Source organism: Penicillium canescens, assembly GCF_028828765.1.
Source record: "Penicillium canescens strain IBT 15451 chromosome Unknown utg000005l_segment0_segment0, whole genome shotgun sequence".
Lineage (NCBI taxonomy): Eukaryota > Fungi > Ascomycota > Eurotiomycetes > Eurotiales > Aspergillaceae > Penicillium > Penicillium canescens.
This window is the reverse complement of record NW_026703967.1, coordinates 2,272,329-2,292,268: the sequence shown is the minus strand read 5'-3', so window position 1 is coordinate 2,292,268 and position 19,940 is coordinate 2,272,329. Positions and strand designations below refer to the sequence as shown.

Below are 19,940 nucleotides of genomic sequence, written 5' to 3'. Positions count from 1 at the left end.
GTGAGTCTCTCTCCCAACCCGCTCCCCGCATTGGCAATGAGCTCAGCCTCAGGGATATGACCTTCTTGGTACAAGTTAGAAGTAAAATCTAACAAGAAACCAGTCTCTCCCCACTTTTCCCCCCCGCAGCACTCTCCAATCCGAGAGCTCATATCGAGCTTCCTTTCAGGTTTCGAGCAATTCTTGTCTTGGAAATTACGAATCCGATCAGACATCCGAGGATTGGATATTTATACAAGCTCCTCCCGGTTTCCAGATCAAACTCCCGAAACCAACTCAACTCTCCAAATTGTGGTTAAACACATCCACTGATCAACAATGCAGAGTGCGCTCCACCCCCGATCTTCCCCACACCTCTATTCTCCATACTCCGAACCCAGACGACAAGTGTATACAAATACTAACGCTAAAAACCCCAGCCAAACACTTCTTCACAGACCCAAACCACCTAGTCCTAACAGCCCTCAACTCCCTAACCCTAACAAACCCCTCTCTAGCCCTCGACCGAGAAAACAAAATCGTCTTCCGCCGCCCGGATGCACCCCGCAAAGCGAACAAAGTGTCCATCGTGACAGGCGGCGGCTCAGGCCACGAACCCGCCTTCGCCGGCTTCGTCGGAGCCGGTCTCTGTGATGCCTCGGTCGCAGGTACGATCTTCGCCTCGCCGTCTGCCGAGCAGATCCGGCGTGCGGCGATCGATCGCGTCCCCACTGACAACGGCGTTATGATTATTCCTATGAACTACACGGGTGACGTGTTGAATTTTGGTATGGCCGCCGAGAAATCGCGCGCTGCGGGGATTCGCACGGAGTTCTTTGCTATTAATGATGATGTGGGCGTTGGGCGGGTCAAGGGCGGGAAAGTTGGGAGGAGGGGAATTGGGGGTGGTGTGTTGATCTTGAAGATGGTTGGTGCTTTGGCTGAGGCTGGGTATGTTTGTTATCTTGTGTGATGGTGATCAAGGTCGGGGGTTGAAAGGCTAACATTACCTTGTTCTTTCTTAGTGGTTCGCTGGATGACGTCTACGCTTTGGCCCAGCTGGCAAATGCCAACCTCGTTTCCCTGGGCTCATCGCTGGAACATGTCCACGTGCCTGGCCGTGGTCTGCCCGAAGATACCATCCCACATGGCGAGGTCGAAGTAGGAATGGGAATCCACAACGAGCCAGGCTCGCACCGCGTCAAGTTCGACCTCGTCGAGCTGGTCGAGGGTATGCTCCTCCAACTCCTCGACCACAACGACCCAGACCGCTGCTATGTGACCCGCAAGCCGGAAGACAAGTTCGTTCTTCTGATCAACAACCTCGGTGGTGTCAGCCCGCTCGAGCTGGCCGGTATCACCGATGAAGTCTACCGCCAGCTGGAACGCGATTACCAGGTCAACATGGTGCGCGTCATCACCGGAACGTTCCTAACCAGCCTGAACGGCCTGGGTTTCAGCATCTCCCTGATGAAGCTAGTTGACCCAGGTTTCGGCGCTGGAAAGTCCATGCTGGAACTCCTGGATGCACCCGCTGAAGCTGTCGGCTGGTCTGCCCCTGTCAACACATCCACCTGGACGAACCGTATCGATACGCCCGTCGATCTGAAGACGACCGTCCAAGTTGAAGATATCCCCAGCAACCTAACCCGTAAGCCCTACCCCCATCCCATCCCTTCCATTCCACCCCTCCCAAACCGAAACCCAAACTAACAACCTACCAAGTCCCCCCAACAACGGTCCAGAAAGCCCTCTCATCAGGCCTTTCCCGCGTAATAGCCGCGGAGAAAGAAATAACCCGCTACGACACAATAGTCGGCGACGGCGACTGCGGCATCGGCCTAAAGCGCGGCGCAGAAGCAATCCAGTCCCTGCTCAACGACACCAAGCAACCCCTAACAGCGGACATAGTGGTAACTCTCAACCGAATCGTAACAGTCGTGGAAAACGTCATGGACGGCACATCCGGCGCCATCTACGCCATCTTCCTCAACGCGCTGGCGCACGGCCTGCGCGCTCAGGGTACGGCTTCGACGCCTACGCCTGTTACAACAGAGGTCTGGGCGAAAGCGTTGCAGATGTCGTTGGAGGCGTTGGGGAAGTATACGCCTGCTAAAGTTGGTGATCGGACACTTGTTGATGCCATTACGCCGTTTATTGAGACGCTTGTTGAAACCAAGGATTTGGGGAGTGCCGCGGCCGCTGCGAGGGAGGGGACTGAGAGGACGAAGGCGATGAAGGCTTCGCTCGGGCGGACTGTTTATGTTGGGAGTGAGGAGGAGTGGATTGGGAAGATTCCTGACCCTGGGGCTTTTGGGTTGTCTGAGTTTTTGAGTGGGCTTGCGGAGGGTGTTTAGATTGGTGGTGAGACTTGGAATGAGATAAGAAGAGGAGAGGTTGGATTTGGTGTTTGGGTTGTATAGCGGTATGTGGGTTTGGCACACTTTCCTTCGGGTGTGTTATAATATGAATATGAATATGAGTATGGGGTTTTATTAATTTGAACATAATTCTAGCTTATTAGTTCTCTTTGGGATGTAGAGTTAGGGCTAGTTCCTGGGCTGGAGGTGATACTATACCTTTTGGACAACATCACTTCCACTTCGCGAATCAGTAAATGAGATGGGTTAAGTTATGTCTATCTAGAGGAAGGAGGGCCTTTGAAACAATAAGGTTACACTGACTCAAATCATGTACACAGAAAGGGATATTTCAGTTCCGAGGTTGAGATGTGCGAGCAGCGAAGGCTGGCGTAGATATAGACATACGAGTACGTCCTCCGCTTCAAAGACCCTTTGGCTTTGACAGCAGTATCGCTCCTTCAAATACAAGGCAGGTCCAGTAGGGTTACAGTTACAGTGACTAGATTAGATCACCGTACGGAGTAAAAACTACATCTTAGTAGTACAACTCTACCAAAATATGAACCAAATCATTCCATAAGATGCATTGCTAACCGGCCCTGCTCCAGGAAGACGCCGTCCGACGATCCCTCTACAAAAAAAACATCAGGCCAAGTCGCCCGCAGAAAGAAACGCCGAGAGAAAAGTTTTTTTTTTCGGTAGTCCACCCCGCAGGGAAAAAACAAGAAAGATCAACCAAGTGTTTCACCTGCACACAACGGTAACTTCAAAAGACATGTTTTCCTGTTTCTGAAGAGAGGGGTCCGACACAGCGATGGTAGTATCAGGACATTAGCTCTGGCGGGGCCAGAAGCAAGGGAGAAAAGGCGGAGTAGGGAAGTGAAAGTGAAAAAAAGGGTATCGAGATCGATTACATGATAACTCGGTGACGGATTTGTAGGTCCGAGGTGCTGTGCAAGTGGCAGGATAGTGACCTTCCCGCGGATTTAGATCAAGATCAGGATCTGGAAACCTTGCGGGATGGATGTGGGAGAGTGGTAAGATTGGGTGCTCAGCTGAGCAGGACGAGGATGACAGAGTCGCCGCGCAGGAACCTGGATGGAAAAGTAGGTTAGAAATGTACGGAAAAGAGAGAAGGATAATGAAGATCTTTTGATCCATCCGTCCACGGTCTGCACATACATCTTGCTAATGAAACGATCCTTGTTCACACCCTTGCCCTTGCCGCCCTTGGGCTTCTCGGTCCACATCTCCTTCACGTTCTCCAGAACCATGTTGCAGTGTCGGTCAAAGGCCTTGACACGGGCCAAGAGCTTGCGGTTGTTTCGGCAGGAGATCAGGACCTGGGTGTGCGTTCGGGTGGCGGTCTGCAGGAGGGACAATGGGCCGGCGGTGAGCTCGTGCTCCTCGACGAGAGCGACCTCATATTCCCTGTTCAATGCAAGATTAGTTTTTTTGCCCCTGCTGTATGTACGTCTTGCGCATGCGTAAAGAATGTGATGGGAGATAGCGGTCGCAAAAGGTTCCGAGATGCGGGCGTCGTGGATAATCCCGCTGATCTGAGATCAGGCAGAAATCGAGGGGAAATGCGATTACTCAGAAACAGAGGAAGGGATGTCGAATGTCAAAGCAAAGGGTACATACGTGAGTTCGCTCTTCGGCTTGTTGAGCAGGTCTCTGTTGGACTCGTTAGCTTGGCTTACACAATGAGTCATCGAGGTAATACACACTGAATCTTGGGATCGGGAGCTGTAGACATGGTGGGTATAAAGAGGGCGCGAAGTTCAGAGGTGTGATGTCGCAGTGTCTGTCCGTTGAAGTTGGAGCTCGCATCACGTGGCCACGCATATTGACACCTGAAAATTTAGGCCAATTTCCCAGCCCTTTTGCCGTTTCGTGATTGGACGCGGTCACGTCGCGTCACGTCTGTTTGGAGATCTTCGAGATAGCTTACTCGCGCATGCAAGGCTTCTCTTCTTTAACTCTCTCCCTTCCTACTTATCTCTCTCACTATTCCTTTATGCAGAGCTAGTGGAGCTCCTATCTTTTCCCTGTTCAATCCTAGGTAAGAAGCAGTCTATCATTTCCTTTTGCTTCCAGGACTAACATTCCAGCCCTGCAGAAAAGGCTCCTCCACTACCTCCTGCATAACCTGTCCATTCTCCCGGTCGACCAGATACTAGAGATGCAGTGCTGATCAATCGGCTCGCTAATTCCTCCTTTTGGCCCATTCCCAACCCTCCGACTTGAGTCGACGATTTCTTCCCTCGATCTCTTCTTTCTTCTTTCACTCTTCAACAACTTGGATCCTCGACTTCTATACCCAGTCGAGACCCTCTCCTTCCTGGAGTTTCCATTTTGTCCCCTTTACCCTCCATCTTGCATGGTGGGCAGAGAAATTCTGATGTAATGGAATCTCAGGATGGCATCGATGTCCGCCCTATGAGGCGTATGTTCCCAATGCTGCTAAAAATGAAACTATTCCAGTACTAAGCATGTTCTGCATACAGTGAAGGTTCTTTACACATTTGACAGCGAGAACAAAACGAATTGCCTTGCCAGATGGCCTCACGTGCTCGACATCCAGACGGCCTACCTTGACGAGAACACTCCAATTGGGGTGATCGAGTTAAAAACATGTATCCAGGCAATTGTGTCTGCTAGGTGAGGATTATCTACCCCGGCCTACAAAGGTGGCATGCTTACTCATTTTTCCCAGCCCTGAACTTGTGGCTCAGCTCGGAAAAGATTACACAGTGTACGCCTATGACTACTCAGAATATGAAACCCCTCTCGTCGGTCAAGGCATGCTCTCATGGGTGTTGTCGTCTTCTTCACCAAACGAAGCTCAGTCAAAGACTATCGTCACGGGACGAGTCTGCAAAAACACCCTCGGCCTCTTCTCCAAGGGTGCCGCCCAAGAGACGCTGGAAGTCAAGTTGCGGCTAGTGCCTGTCCCAACTGTCATGCAGAGTGAGTACCTCGATAGCATACAAAAGTACCGCGATTTGAGCAATGTCATTCCAGGCGACTTTGATGCACAATCTTGGACAAACTTTGTCCGTCAAAACCCTGCCTTGCTGGAGTCCTCGAGGACCCAAAGCCACGCCGGCTCGCCGATGCACCACTCCGGAATTGAGAGGTTTCACCAGCTCTTGAGTGAAGGGTCAACGCCACGAGAATTCTCTAATTTCCAACCCAACGAATCTGTCCGCTCGGTCTCGCCTTCACATTCGTATGCTCCTAGCAGAGTTTCAACGCCTGGTGGTTCTCGAACACCTGCCCATCATCAATCTTACTCCAAACACAACAATCCCCACAGTGATATAATTCGCCCTTCATCGAGTGCTTCTATGCGGGAAAATGACTTCCAGAGCCAAGTATCATATCATCAACGCCGAGGCTCGATGCAGTCCGGATATGGCAGTGGTGAGGAGGAATCTACCGATCCCCAGCCCCGCAAGAGAGCCAAGGTATACCAAGCAAGCTGGCCCGGAAAGTCAGCTATGAACATCGAAAGACAACCCAGCTCGCTACGGGTTGCAGCCAGTACCGCGGCCTCAGTTCGGATTCACCGCCCAACCCCTGTGAACCCTGCTATCGCTGTTGAACAGTCTTACGAAGAGCCCGTCCGCCCACCCACTCCCATGTCTCGGCCATCTGATTTCACCCGCCGGTCTCGACCTACAGGTAGTTTGTTGCGGGAATCATCCATTGCAAGCATTGCTTCTTGTCCAGCTACATACAATTCTCCCTATTGCCAGAGTGACGACATGCCAGGTACAGATCAGACCGGTGCTTCGCCCGAGGATACTCGATACCAGGGTCTCTTCGAGCCGTCCTTCAGCATGCCATCGTCACCTCCCGTTTTCGATGGCCGTCTGCTGAATAGATCAAGCCCCGTCTTGCCACCCATCGCTTTGGACACTGACTCTGGCTTCATGAGTGCCGGATTGGAAGATCTTCTTGACGATGAGACCACCACACCCCAGGATGACCGCAGAAGGGCAGAGTCCCACGAGATCACCCAGGAAAAACGCCCTGTTCGACCTACAGTGCAAGCAAGCTCCCCAGTCAGCACCATTGGCCCCCATAAAGGAACCTCCAATGACCCACTCCCTGTCGACGAGATTACAGCGGATCAGCCTATGACTCAGGCACCACCTGCGCAGTCTCGACCTGCCACATCTGGATCAAGACCCTCTTCAAGTGCCGGCCCGCAGCGCTTGGCGCCCAAACCCTTGCTGCCAGGACCAATTGCTCCCCACAACCAGTGTCACCCACTGATGCGCGCCATTCCCGCCAGCGACCCCATTGTGCCTTCTCGCCCCGTTGACGTGAAATTCATGCCTCTCGAAACCACCAAGACTAATGCCAACGTCAACACCAAGGCTAAGCGGACAAAGCAGGCAATCAACATGCAGACACGCTTGGAGCAGGCTATTGCCAAAGGAGAGGTTCCGCCATATTGCGAAAACTGTGGCTCAATTGAAACTCCCAGCTGGCGCCGAGCATGGTCGAAAGAAGTCGAGGGAAATGACAAGGTTGCAGAAGAAATGATGCAGCGCCCTTTCATGTTGTTCTGGGATGTCTTGGATCGGAACTCCGAGGGTGAAGTCCAGAAGTTCTTGATCTACAAGAAGGAGAACGAGGATCATTGGAAGCAGATGACCTTCTGCAACCCGTGTGGTCTGTGGCTTCACAAGTTCAAGGAAATGCGTCCAGAGCATAAGTGGTCCAAGCAGCCAGCAGCCAAGAAAAGAAAGCGTCCTGCTAGAGCCAGCAATGGCAAGGCTCCCAACTCTTGCCCTGCCACCAGAACTCGGAGTAAGGCTGCTCCCCACAAGCCGGCAGCTTCTTCTCCGGCAGCCACCGAAGCTTCTTCTGTGCCGGCTGAGGGCGAGACTCCTCAAATGGATGACGACGAAGGTGCTTCCCCCAACAAGCGCTCTCGAGCAAACAGTACCGAACCGCAGCACCCGTCTGAGGAGTCGGCTCCCAATTGGAACAAGCAAGACGCGAGGGAGGCCATGCGCCGTGCCATTCGGTCCAGCCCTGCTAGACGCACGCAGCCTCGTCCCACCTCATCAGCGGATAGCACCACTTCGACCCCCAAGCCTCTGAGAAGATCGCTTTTCCAGAATGCCCAGAATGAGGGCCCGCTGAAGGAACTTGATGCCTCTATGGTAAATAGCTGTTCCCCTCGTCGCAGCCCTCGCATTGCTTCGACAAAGGATGACAAGGGAGCTCAGAAAGAGAACCACGTCCCCATTCCGGCCGACGACCTCGACACACTTTTCGAGAGCCCTTCCATCGACTATGATCAGACTGGAAGCCCAACTCCTCGTCGACGCAACGCCCGAGCCAATACATCGGTCGAAAAGCGGTTGGCGCTGCCTATGAACTCCCCAAGTGCCAACCGACGCAAGGATCTGAGCTCGACCATGACTCCCACCCGGCTGTCAGCCGAGCGCCTGCAGCGTATTCAAGCAAGTCAGGGTAGCCCTCGCCAGCAAAAGTCACCAAACAAGCAACAGCCCTTCGCTCCTCTGACAACCGATGAAAGCCTCCATTCCGAAGCCTTCGAATCCCTGGACGGCATGATCCTCGACATCTTCGACGATGCAGACCAGCCCAACCACTTCTTCCTCCAGAACGCCAAGTTTGACGGCGACAACTGGGCCGACTGGCTCCCAGAAGATTACGTCTCCCCCACCGGATCATCTGACGGTCCCGCCGAGGACCTAATCAACTCCCTCTTCTCCGACTCAGAAGTGAACAAAGACAACCTCAATTCCGAGTTCCTCCCCTTCAATTTCGATGAGTCTGTCGTCCCCGACTCCGGCTTCTTTAGCTCCGACGCTCTCCACACCGACCCAATCCGTCCGGCTCCTAAGACCCAGTCTGCTGGCCAGAACCCCGATGTTCAACAGGCAAACCCCTCTGCCTAATACCGAGGCCACATCCATCTACTGATGTCCTCTCTCCTCCCGATCATATTTGTGTTTTCCTTTGAGTTTTCAAGCGACGGCGTCTGGTTTCTTTCATGTATGGGTGGTCTCTTGTTATGTTGCATACAGCCAACGACTTTTGTGATATTTCCCACCCCCCATTATTTCCTTATTTGTTCAAAGCGATGACCTGAAGTACACCTTGTTGGGACTTCTTTGTTACATTCGCTGTGCTTTCTGTTCGGGTTATTCCCCTGAAATGCAGGCGATAGGCTTTTATTGTTAGCCGGGATACCTTTTTGGATCCCATGCGGCTTCTTATGACAGAACGACTACATCAATAAATCAAAATTACTCATAATCATTACGTTTCGTCTTGCTGTAGATCCGTACTCTAAGTTTGGTGAAAGTACATGCTGGGAACATACAGGATTCTACCTAAATATCATAAACTCCTACCTAGACTAGTCGACAGAAAGACGTGGTCAAAAGCAAGGCGGAAAATTTCAGTTGATCCTTATAATCCTGCGGGCTCAGAAACCCATAAATCATGTCTAGGGCCATAAAGCTTGAACATCCATCTAGTAGTTGCATCGCCTACAAATGTAAACTCACCCATATCCCAGCTTTCAAGGGCCATCACTGCAAGTCCGCAAGGTTAGATACACAATACATACAAAGCTGATAGACAGAAATGGAAATCTACAATGACCATAACGCAATATGAGGATGTAGAGTGGGTTGAATCTCTATATCTATAGACTAACCCAGTGTTAAAAGCTCATGGTCATCTTCAAAGGTAAAAAAGCAAATACACCGGTTTCTTGCCTCAAACCACCCACCTCCTTGTCGAAAATCCCCCGTCCATCTGCGCAACAAGATGACCACTCGGGAATCCGCACGCACGTCCAGAGACATGCCAGTAGTATCGGCCCAGAGGAGAGAACACTCGAAGGAACCCATGAAGAAAGGCCAGGAACAGGCCAACGTCGAACTTTAACGAGAAGAAATCATCCTAAGGAAGTGGAAAGAGGAACAAGAGGAGAGAGGGTAGATGATGAAAGAAATAGACAGGGGAGGAGAGACGACGAAAAGAAGAGAAGAGGTGGGGACACGAGCCTTTTATGACAATCGAATCGAAGCTTTTGAAGCTCCATGGAAGCCCGAGTCCTGACCGCGTGCGCTACACATGTGCCCTAACTTTCTATCTTTCTCGGCTTAACCCACGCAACTGAACATAATCTGACGTCTGTAGGGAAGTATCGACGTCTGCCTAGGCAGTAATGTCTAAACGTTATACACATGCCCTAGAGCACTTGTTGCCAAACGGCTGAAGTATAATTTATACAATAATTTAAGATGCGGCTAATAAAGCCCACCCGTGGACCCGGCCCTCGGGACATGAGGCTCTTTAGAAACTAAGACAGAATCTATTGACTAGCGAGTATAGGGTAATCTGCCTCGATTCAGATCCTCAGATCTCTTTTTAAGCGTCTTTCTACGCAGTAAGAGATCGTAGGTGTTATACTCAGCCCAAAAAAAGATCTTCACGTTGCCAAATGACGATATATTCATATTAAATCCTTTACTTCTCGGCAATTAACAGATATCCTTTGCGTATCCTTTGCGAGCAGCTCCGCTTTTAGCATGGCACTCAAGGATGATTCCCCCGATCACAGGACGCCAGGCAGGCAATACGCATCCCACCGGCGAACTCAAGTGGAACCATGACTGAACACCGGACAACCTGGAGCCAATCGCGAGAAAATTTCATGGAACAGATCGCAACGCGCACAAGCCAATCAAGCTATTGGCCAGTGGAAGCAACGGGGGGATGTTCGGATTTAAGACAGCTGGTATCCAGCGTGAGGGCTAGTTACGATCTCGTGCCCGATTTCGCTCTGATATCGACCAGCCGAACAACTCACAGCTAGCTGAAGCAGTCAATGAATTGAAAGCGCCATGGGTCCCTGTCCTCGAGTGGTACTCCGAGAACGAACAATATATGTGTGTGGGTAGCCGAGTACGGTGAGTGTTATGCAAACTCGTAATAATGATTTGTTCAATTGACTAGATTCATGACAAGTATCAAGAGTGGAAGTGAATCATTAATATTGCCCCTAAGTCATACATATTCATACATGACATTTCTCCGTGAAGAAGTTCCACAGGTGGTAATAAATGCTTTGATATTTGGCTGTGCGTTGTCCCTTGGCGCCGTGCTTCCAAGTACAAAAGAATAGCGCAGATCAGATGCCCCAGGCCAGTAAATGTCAGAGAAAGGAGAAAGGAAAAAGACCAATGATATTGCGGGTACCAGAGAAGAAAACAAGGTGTAACCGCATGTCATTTAAAATGAGAGTCCAGACCAGGAATCGGCATTGTGTCCAGTTCAACTTGAGTTTCAATCTGTTTGGGAAACTCGAGCGCTCTCTTTAGCTTGAAAGAGCTAAGGGTGAGCGCCACTCCATGCGGCAAACTCAACGTACTGCCAGCGCTGCCTTTCCTTAGCCATACTGAGCTCGCCAAAAAGTCTCAACATACAGCATCGAACATTCCATGTGCGTGTTCGTATCTGTGACCAGCCCACCGCACTCCTTGCAAAAATGCACCTCGGCCATGTGCTTATCTGCATCACTTGCAGTGGGGAATACCAGATGGCATATCTCACAAGGGATATCTCTCTCGAAAGGGACATCTGGTTGACGCTTTATTTCCGGCTCCGAAGAGTCATGGGTGGCAATGTGTCGCTCCAGCTGGCCCCGAGTCCGAAACTCAAGATAGCAGAGATCGCATCCAAAGATACGCCAGTGAGCCTTGACAGCCATGTGCTGGATGACTCCGTCCTCGGTGTTGAAAACACGCTCACAACTATCGCATTTGAAGGATATGACTGCTGCCACTGGTCTTGCATATCTCGGGGGTCTGATGCCTGCGCGCATGTGAGGGCGTATGCTCGTGTTTGGTCCGATGCTGGTGCTAGTGTGTGTGTGAATGCGTTGCTGATCTTGGTGCTGGCGCCAGTGTTCCTTAACATCCATGTGTTGGTTAGCACCTTGCTGGGTGCTGAACAGACGATCACACATCTCGCACGGAAACCACCCCGTGAAGTGAACGCCTGTTATGTTAATTCTCATGTTCTTAATACTCACGGAGTGGTATATGTATCTACCTGTTTCTGGGTTATATTGATCCTTCACGTCGATAGAATCATGTTGCATGTTGGGCAAAGCAGGCAACGCCTCTTCAGGCCACAACTGTTCTGGGGCCGCAATGCCCATAGATTGAGAGCCAGGTGGAGCGGGCTGTGGACGCTGTAACTGCCCGGGCCAGTGGCCCTTCACGTCCATGTGCTGGTTGACAGCTAGCAAAGAGCTGAACTGACGCTCGCACACCGCACATCCATAGTTTTTGGTCCGGTTGCTGGTTGTGTCCAGGATCACATTGATGGAATGGTAGCTGTGGACACTTTCGTTGAGTCCTGTTTCTAGGTTGTATCGTATGCTAGTATGCTTATAGTAAGCATTCAGAGCACGAGTGAGTTGGGTGCTCGTCGTGGCATAAGAGAGAGACCTCTGGAGTTGCTCGTTCGAGTTCCCATCTTGGGCTTGGCCCGGAAGAGAGCCGGGGGCAGGGGGAGTTCTGTGGTCTTTTAAGTCCATGTGTTTTTCACAGTCCTCTCTGACGGTGAAGCACATGTAGCAGCTTTGGCATTGGTAATGCATGTTGGGATGAGTGGGGAAGAGAAAGATGGAAGGTTGTGAAGGCCACGTTCAATGGGACGAAAAGAGACCATGTGCCTTCTCGCCTTGGACGATTTTCCTTAGATTTGCATGTGGCCGAAAGAAACCTAACGCTTGCTTGATGGGGGCTGCCACTGGGCAATGAGCACAACACTAGCTCTGGTCTCACGATTCATACGTATAGAAGTGGAGATCAGACGGCGAAAGGACTTGACTTTGATGCCGGCTGCGTCAGACCTCTTGACTGCTTGTGTTTTCGACTTTTCGTGTGTCCTCAACCTTTCATGTTCTCGACTTTTCAAGTCTCGAAGGCTGTACCCAGTGTACCTTTTTGTGACCTTTCGTTACTTTCTCGTTACTCGACCTACTCTACAATTTCGCTCGATGTTCGAGTTTCAGCAAAGTGAACTAGCTCAATGGTCTTGGGAAAAGATTTGATCATAACCTCGTATGTAAAATGCAAAAATTCAGGGAATCACAAAGGGAAACCACAGTGACCGTGTCAATACCTCTGACCAACATCGAGTCCGTCCTCGCCATGAGACCGTCTAATATGTTGCAGCTTGACGGGCTTCGATTGGGCCATGCCAGTAATAGACCTTGCTTGGTAGCCTGCTAAGGCCTGCCTTGCAACATCATATGAAATCAATGCTGTCTTTTTTTGAGAAATTCACACTTTCCAGTGGACTCTACCCAACACAGCAGGCCATCAAGCATCACAGACAGACAGTTCACTTTCACTGGAAAGAAGCACAACCCATATGCTTGAAGTTCTCGCATGCCAATCCTTTACTCGACGTTGTAAAAGATGTTTGTGAACCGATGCGTAGCATTGACAACTTGCTCATAGATCTTGTAATCTGCATTACACATCAGTATCTCCATACAGTACACATATCCTGCTTATATCAAAGCAAAGGAAGGATACATACCGCAATCAGCAGGGTCACCCCACTCTGTAGAGCCCAAAACACGAAGTCCGTATCCCTATAAGGTAACCCACATTAGCATGCCACTCTCGCATAACTATTATACCCCAGATTTAAGCCTTCAAGGCCAGCAGCCCCCAGAGAACGAGAGTATCAAACACACCTGACCACCCTCCAGATCAGCCACTTTCCCAACAACCTCAACCAGCTTCCCGACTTGTAGGCGCGCATCGGACTTCAAGATAAGTGTGACATCGCCGTTGTTTCCACAGGTGAGGGTTCCAGTGCTGCCGTGCAGCGCGGTGACGGTGCCGAGTAAACGCACGGTGTATGTGGTGTGCGAGCCAGCGCTGGAGGGGTGGAAGGCGTGGAGGTGGGAGGGGAGAATGCGGGGAGTTTGAAGAGACATGTTGGCCGATTGCTAATTTTTGATCTGTGTTGAGATCGTGCTCCTGTAAACTGCTTGAAAGATGGGGGTTTTGACGCCTTGGCTTGTTTGAGAGCGAGCGTAGAGTTGATCGACGCGTAAATCGCGGGTCGCGTGGTCACGTGGTGATTGAATAGTATGCGATGAGCTTGGCTGTATTTGTTGAGCTGAAATCGAACAGATTGTACCGGCTAAGCTACAATTGCAAGCAGGACAAGGGACTTAATCTTGACAGTGAATCGGACAGCCAGAGCCACTTAGTGATACGGTCAAATCTAGCTGTTCATTACTCGCAGCTTTGGTATCATCACGTGACCGATATCGTTTCAGCAAAAGCTTCAGCCCGATACGTCAGATGACCAGATCAGCATCACAGCTCCTTTCACACTGCCGCAATACTTTGCGCTGGAGCTTCCAGCCAGGAGACTGAGATCTTCATATAACTACCCTTTTGAACCCCATTCCCTCTCCTACGCATCAATCCACCGACAATGCCTCCTCCGCTCCCCTCCTCCCACCGGGGGATGACAGCAAACCCTATCAAACCCAGTCGCTACCGCCCCGGAAAAGCAATTCCCGAAGAGCCTTCGTCTTCTGAAGAGGAGGAAGAGGAAGAGGATGTTGAGGCGCAAAGAGAACAAGAGCGGCGCAGACAAGCCGAGGCGCAGCGCCGGAGACAGCAACCCAAAGCTAGTTCATTCCCTGCAGCTGCAGTAGCACAAAAGGCTGAGGAATATGAAGATGAAGAAGGGTTCGTCACCGAGGACGAAGAAGACGAGGCAGCCCCAGCGCCAAAGGCTGTGCCGCAAACTACAACCCACGACGTAAAGCCTACAGTGCCTAAGACTGTTCCCGCATCTGGACTGGTTGGCAGCGAAGAAGAGGAGGAAGAGGAGGAAGAGGAAGAGGAAGAGGAAGAGGAAGAAGAAAGCTCAGAAGAAGAAAGCAGTTCAGAAGACGAAGCACCGCGACGCATACTCATCCGACCAACGTTCATAAAAAAAGACAAGCGCAACCTCGCCCAAGAGTCTGCCGGCCAGATCCAGAGCAAAACCAGCGCAGCAGACCAAGCAGCGGAAGCAGAAGCCAGACGCGCAGCACAACGCAAAGAAAAAGCAGACATGCTAATCCGCGACCAACTCGAAAAAGAAGCAATCGCACGCTCAACAGCCAACCGAGCCTGGGACGATGACGAGCTCGTCGAAGCCGACGATGAAGAAGCAATCGACGACAAAGACGACGTCGATCCAGAGGCCGAGCGCGCAGCCTGGAAACTGCGCGAACTAAAGCGCGTCAAGCGATCCCGCGAAGCAATCGAAGAAGCCGAGAAAGAACGCGAAGAAATCGAGCGCCGGCGCAACCTCACAGCCGAAGAGCGGGAGCGCGAAGACCGCGAGTTCATTTCGAAGCAGAAGGAAGATCGCGAGGCTACGCGCGGCCAGACAGGCTTTATGCAGCGGTATTTCCACAAGGGTGCTTTCTTCCGCGGGGATCAAGAGGCTGAGGGACTGGATCAGCGGAATCTCATGGGTGCTCGATTTGAGGATGATGTTAATCGTGATACGCTGCCGCAGTATATGCAGGTGCGCGATATGACCAAGCTGGGCAAGAAGGGCCGGACTCGGTATCGGGATTTGAAGACTGAGGATACGGGCCGGTTTGGGGATGGGCTTGAGAATCGGAGGAGGAGGGATGGGCCACCTGAGGGTGTTACTGATGAACGGTTTATGCCTGACCGTGGTGATGACCGTGATCGTGATCGCGGGCCGACTGGTGCAAATGCTAGTGTTGTCAGGCCGCGGCGGAGGTCGAGGTCTAGGTCGGGTTCGCCGCGGCGGGATCGGGATCGGCGTGAGAGGGATTCGGGGAGGTATGATCGGAGTCGGTCTAGGGAGAGACGGAAGCGAAGCCCGTCGCCTTATGAGGACCGGGAGAAGAGGCGGCGTGTGGATTCGTGAGTACATCTAGATATCTGATCTCCTTGGTCATTGGCGTTGGGTTCTGAAAAGTGCATGGGTGGATTTGATTTGATATCTGCATTGAGAGAAACGTGCAACTTGGAACAAGTTCTATGTTTGTATGTAATATAGCATGTCCTCTCCTGGAGGAATTGTATTGTAATATCAGGCCGTCAAGGACTTTTGTACATAGACTCCCACATTCGAAGCACATATAACGAGCTCCCAGATCCGGACAACAACCCGTACGTTCCATGAGACCCCAGGAAACGCCGGCGCCAGAATCATGGACTTTGAATGTCAAACAATCAGCGCCTGACCACCCAACAAGATGCCACGAAATAGCCCCCAAACGCCATTGATCTAGCAAGCTAGCAAGAGCACGACGACCGGGCATCTGCTCAAGCACAATGCATGTCTCAAAGTCAGGCATATCCCATGTCATCATGGACGTATAGCCTTAACACGGCTCCACGGTCATAATTTATTTAACACCAGCCCGCTCCAAAACCTTCTCCCTCTCCATAACGCTATCCCCAAACCTAACTAGAAACACAGTCCGACTAGGCCACATCTCAGTAGGCTGATTATGCGCCGAGACCTTCGTCTCAAAGCCACACCCATCACAGACACCCTCAATAATACCAGCCACGAAGGCAGCACAGTTGAGCATACTCATCTCGCGAGGCACGCTGATGTACGTGTTTACCAGCGGGTCGTTGTCAGTGATCATGTACTCATTAGGCGTGTCTGGAGACACGGAATGCTCGAGTGCGTCTGCGGAACGACCGAAGAGCAGGCGCCAGAGGGGGCCGTGGATTAGGTGCAGGAGAGTTATGATGCGGAGGGGGCGGTTGGGTGGTGAAGAGGAGGTTGAGGAGCTTGAGAGGGCTGAGGAGGAGGTTGATGTTGAGCGGTAGAAGAGGAGGTCTAGGAGGCGGAGGCCGAGGGGGTAGCCTTGTTCGTTTAGGCTGGGGGTTGGGTCAGTATGGTATTTCTTGATAAATTGAATGGGTCTGTCGAGCTGGATATGGGAGATTGCGGGTTTCGTTCAGTGGTGTAGCGTACCGTTTCTCGAGGTCTTGGATACCTGTTACCCTCCGCTGGGCGTACGTGACCATCTCTCCGAATAGGTAGGCGAAGCTTGCCCGGCTGAGTTCTGCATTGCGGCTGCGGTTCAGGTGTCGGTCGTAGATTGTTTTGCGATTGGATGGTACTCGAAGGCCGGGGGATTGTGGTAATGTCTGGGCTTGTTGTTGTGTCTGTTTGTCGTTTGGCCCTGATTGCGGCGTCCCGCCATTGCTGATAGACAGCATCGTGGAGTGCCGGGGAGGCGCAGCCATGGTTGTGTCAGATGTCGAACGATGTTAACGGCCCAGAGAATTAATGTCGATGTATGAGCTCATGGATTGCGCTGTGGTCATGGCACCTATGGGGAGGTTGCGGTGGGTGAACATGCTGTGGATGCGATAGCTACGGCGGAGCACATCTCCCTCGGGTGCAGCCTCGGAGAATTTCATACTGGGAACTTACAAGTTGTCTACGAGGGATAACGTTACTACTTTGATATTACGAGTTACAGAGTAGAAAGTTTCCAGCGAAATGTACCATATATTCATGCTAAACTAATATTGTTTCCAGCACAACAACCCATGGACTCAGCAGTGCTTCATGCGAAAATAAATCGCAGCCACCGCGCAAGAGCTGCGGCGACAATGCAACTAGAAGCAGCGCGCAAGCAAGCTGAGTGTATGTGTGTATGAAAAGGGTAGTATCGAGTATCCCAAGCGGGTGATGAAAGAAGATTCTGTTCTGAAGACACAATTAGCGCCCGTCCGACTGTAAAAATCTCGATAGAAAATAATTCCAAAGAACAGCCAAATAGTTCTCAGACATCCAAGGAAGATATTCCGCCCATTGCCGCCTTGATTGGGTTCAAGCGACGGCTAGCGTGGAAACTGCGAATGTAGGAAGTTTTTCATCTTCGAACGGCGTAGCCGTTGGCTGATGGGTGCAAAGGGAGAATGAAGAAAAAGTCTGCGACTTACCAAGTCAGTAGAAGAAGTACATGGCGATAATGTACTTCAAATGGACTCTTTTCTCGTGGAAGCCAACATAAAACTTCGCAGTTGAGAGACTGAGGAAGATGAAGAAGGAAAAAGTTTTCGGGCCGGCGAAGGCCTTTTATAGGGCCGAGCGGAGCTGCCCCGGAAACCAGCTGGTTGACCCATACGAAGCTTCTAGCGAAAAAAAAAAAAAAAAAGAGTCCACCCGGTGAATAGAAACATACAGTAAGGACAATAATTGTATTTATGTCACAAGGACTATTAATAATAAGTTAAGTTACGTGTTGAAGCTATGCGTGCCCAAGGAATCGATATCTTAAGATTTTTTTTGTAAATTTGTTAGCCAAAGCCCAGCGCCCAATCAGGTGAAATTTGGCCTAGATTTAGTATGGAATCCATATGTACTCCGTAAATAAGCCACTCGGTGGCTGTCCAAAAAAAAAACAAGCCCCAAACTCAGACAGAAAATGCGTAAAATGGTCAAAGAAATCATGTCTCCAGGCGACACGGCATATTGCCAACAGCCGTATTACTTGAAACTCTTTTGCTTCTGTCGCGAGTTCCAATTCAACGTCTTGGAAATACTATGCACCCAGTCTTCACCCTGCCCACCGTGAGGTAAGACATTGGCAAAGGGATATCTTGACGCTGACACTGTCACGTAGTCGCCGGGGTGTAGCTCGACCCTGGAGTAGAAGTCCAGTCAGATATAGAATCCTAGCATAATATACATATGCAGCAACATACCTCTCGCGTCCATCGAAACTAGCCCACGAGCTCGTCCGCGCATCGTACGGTACACCCATACGTAAGACAATGGTATCTGGTAAAATGATCGGCCGGAAGGATAGCGTGTGAGCACAGATTGCGGTGACAAGAATGACAGGGTTCTCCGGGTGAGAAAGAGACCCGCCAGCAGCGAGGTTGTAAGCCGTCGAGCCGGTTGGGGTAGCAATGCAGATTCCATCTGCAAGCAGGGTGGTGAAATGCTCATCGTCGCCGAAGAGTTCAATTTGAGACATGGCTGAAGAGAAGACGTTAGCATTTACTGCTGTGGAACTTCCACGGGATACCAAAATGGAGGAGAATCATCATACTTGGGTTTGGCCCGCGGTCGAGAACGACATCGTTCAGAATCTCATACACCCGATCCGGAGTATGCGTCAGTGTGTCTTCCCCTTCCTCTCCAATCAATTCCTCTACCAAATCTCGATTTGAGAAAGTTCGCGCATCCGGGTCTTTGGCGCGCGCTTTGCTGCGCATGATGGTACATTCAAACCGTAATCGAAGACTGACGACCACGCCCTCCCGGAACGCAGTCTCAAGTGTCTTTTGGTAATCCGCAAAGTCGAACTTGGTCAGGAAGCCTAATGAGCCCAGCGCGAAAGAAAGCACCGGCGGCACGATACGCTGGAACAGCCAGCTGGTGTAGAGAACAGTGCCATCACCGCCGAGTGTGATCACAAAATCAAACAGATGGGGGCGTTCATGTGCAAGCTTAGGATCCCAGTACTTGAGCCGGTCCTGCGCAGAGGGCTCGTCCTCGACTAGTTGCAACGCTCCAAAATCCGGGTGCGTCTCCAGTCGGCGCTCAACATAGACCACGTAAAGGGAGTCTCGGTCTTTAGAGAGTAGCCACCTAGTCACTTTCCGAGTCAGGCTAACCAGTGATTCGTCCTGCGCCTTGCATACCACAAAGACATTCTTGACTGTGAGCTTGAGTCTGATGCTGCCCAGCTTCTTAGATAGCTTGCGCACATTATAGGCCATATCTGAGAGCTGTCGTTTCGTCAGATGTCGAGATTCAATGATTGTCGGTGCTGGTCTTATGTTGCCTTTGGTCTCGTCGTCCACAACAGACAACAGAGTTTCCGGCTGGGGGGCTTTGAGGTTGGCCGCGAGCTCCTCATCTTCATTTAACGTTCTAATTACGTCCTCTTCTATGTCCCGGGGATGTTTGGGGGAGTTGTCCATTCGCTTGCAAGGAGATTGTGAACGTAGCAGGCGGTCGTCATGTCGTTCTGGGCTAGGTGGGGTAGGACATTGGGTTTTTCCATCGTAACGAGGGAAGACTTGCGGCGGTGGTTAGAGTCGGGATAGAAGACCACCTGGGCTTGAGTCAATGACTGTTTGGAAGCTGTTGAGAAGCTGTGGCAACGTACCTCCAGATGGTTCTGAGCCTCTGTGTCGCTCGACCCTTCATGGCCCTGACACTGATCAGTCCCTGGGATATCTCAGTCTAATGATGACCACTTACATCATCCACAGCTGCCTTGTCCATCGCGCTGAAATACTGGAGTTGTCCAGTTTCTCACTCTCTCATTGTGGTGGAGTCGACCTAGGGAGCGGTGGGTTGGCGTGGAATGGTGGGAGGTGGGTATGACGTCGGCTTTGGACCAACAGCGCATCTTGTCGGGGTTTGTCCGAACTTCTGGGGTAAATTGTTTAATTAGAGAAACACCGGGATATTATGTTTATTTGCTTTTTTTAAGCTTGGCAGATTACTTAGACCTCGGGATAGCTC

General features: G+C 51.1%; 9 protein-coding genes across 9 annotated transcripts; 3 read left to right on the top strand and 6 right to left on the bottom strand.

Annotated features, from left to right (window-relative positions):
* Positions 1-318: 318 nt before the first annotated feature.
* Positions 319-2,336, top strand: N7446_008472 (uncharacterized protein; the record flags this gene model as incomplete). The annotated part of the gene is made up of 4 exons (XM_058517217.1): positions 319-325; positions 420-930; positions 1,005-1,630; positions 1,705-2,336. 4 exons carry the CDS (start codon positions 319-321, stop codon positions 2,334-2,336), a joined length of 1,776 nt encoding a protein of 591 aa, XP_058370863.1.
* A 1,057-nt stretch (positions 2,337-3,393) lies between these two features.
* N7446_008471 (mRNA splicing protein SMD2) lies at positions 3,394-4,101 on the bottom strand (the record flags this gene model as incomplete). Its single annotated transcript, XM_058517216.1, has 4 exons — positions 3,394-3,436; positions 3,525-3,773; positions 3,987-4,019; positions 4,073-4,101. The coding sequence occupies 4 exons, from the start codon at positions 4,099-4,101 to the stop codon at positions 3,394-3,396; spliced, it is 354 nt and encodes a 117-aa protein (XP_058370862.1).
* Positions 4,102-4,751: 650 nt separating this feature from the next.
* On the top strand, positions 4,752-8,293 carry N7446_008470 (putative GATA transcription factor (Ams2); the record flags this gene model as incomplete). Its single annotated transcript, XM_058517215.1, has 3 exons — positions 4,752-4,791; positions 4,853-5,006; positions 5,062-8,293. 3 exons carry the CDS (start codon positions 4,752-4,754, stop codon positions 8,291-8,293), a joined length of 3,426 nt encoding a protein of 1,141 aa, XP_058370861.1.
* A 2,346-nt stretch (positions 8,294-10,639) lies between these two features.
* On the bottom strand, positions 10,640-11,955 carry N7446_008469 (uncharacterized protein; the record flags this gene model as incomplete). The annotated part of the gene is made up of 3 exons (XM_058517214.1): positions 10,640-10,790; positions 10,838-11,411; positions 11,466-11,955. 3 exons carry the CDS (start codon positions 11,953-11,955, stop codon positions 10,640-10,642), a joined length of 1,215 nt encoding a protein of 404 aa, XP_058370860.1.
* Positions 11,956-12,593: 638 nt separating this feature from the next.
* Positions 12,594-13,611, bottom strand: N7446_008468 (putative ssDNA binding protein Ssb3). Its single transcript, XM_058517213.1, has 3 exons — positions 13,129-13,611; positions 12,969-13,023; positions 12,594-12,896 (listed from the first exon to the last, which is right to left on the bottom strand). The coding sequence occupies exons 1-3, from the start codon at positions 13,372-13,374 to the stop codon at positions 12,826-12,828; spliced, it is 372 nt and encodes a 123-aa protein (XP_058370859.1). The 5' UTR covers positions 13,375-13,611; the 3' UTR covers positions 12,594-12,825.
* A 272-nt stretch (positions 13,612-13,883) lies between these two features.
* N7446_008467 (microfibrillar-associated 1 family protein) lies at positions 13,884-15,350 on the top strand (the record flags this gene model as incomplete). Its single annotated transcript, XM_058517212.1, has 1 exon — positions 13,884-15,350. The coding sequence occupies one exon, from the start codon at positions 13,884-13,886 to the stop codon at positions 15,348-15,350; it is 1,467 nt and encodes a 488-aa protein (XP_058370858.1).
* A 264-nt stretch (positions 15,351-15,614) lies between these two features.
* Positions 15,615-16,770, bottom strand: N7446_008466 (trafficking protein particle complex subunit 5). The gene is made up of 2 exons (XM_058517211.1): positions 16,419-16,770; positions 15,615-16,321 (listed from the first exon to the last, which is right to left on the bottom strand). Exons 1-2 carry the CDS (start codon positions 16,691-16,693, stop codon positions 15,835-15,837), a joined length of 762 nt encoding a protein of 253 aa, XP_058370857.1. The 5' UTR covers positions 16,694-16,770; the 3' UTR covers positions 15,615-15,834.
* A 1,175-nt stretch (positions 16,771-17,945) lies between these two features.
* Positions 17,946-19,390, bottom strand: N7446_008465 (uncharacterized protein; the record flags this gene model as incomplete). The annotated part of the gene is made up of 3 exons (XM_058517210.1): positions 17,946-18,102; positions 18,164-18,440; positions 18,514-19,390. The coding sequence occupies 3 exons, from the start codon at positions 19,388-19,390 to the stop codon at positions 17,946-17,948; spliced, it is 1,311 nt and encodes a 436-aa protein (XP_058370856.1).
* Positions 19,357-19,697, bottom strand: N7446_008464 (uncharacterized protein; the record flags this gene model as incomplete). Its single annotated transcript, XM_058517209.1, has 3 exons — positions 19,357-19,524; positions 19,579-19,623; positions 19,674-19,697. 3 exons carry the CDS (start codon positions 19,695-19,697, stop codon positions 19,357-19,359), a joined length of 237 nt encoding a protein of 78 aa, XP_058370855.1.
* Positions 19,698-19,940: the final 243 nt, after the last annotated feature.

Coding starts and splice junctions, on each gene's coding strand:
- N7446_008468 (XM_058517213.1), bottom strand. CDS start 13,374: ATGTCTCTTCAAACTCCCCGCATTCTCCCCTCCCACCTCCACGCCTTC. Junction 13,024..13,128: donor CTGATCTGGAGGGTGGTCAG/GTGTGTTTGATA, acceptor GTTACCTTATAG/GGATACGGACTTCGTGTTTT. Junction 12,897..12,968: donor GGGTGACCCTGCTGATTGCG/GTATGTATCCTT, acceptor TGTGTAATGCAG/ATTACAAGATCTATGAGCAA.
- N7446_008466 (XM_058517211.1), bottom strand. CDS start 16,693: ATGGCTGCGCCTCCCCGGCACTCCACGATGCTGTCTATCAGCAATGGC. Junction 16,322..16,418: donor ATCCAAGACCTCGAGAAACG/GTACGCTACACC, acceptor CCCAACCCCCAG/CCTAAACGAACAAGGCTACC.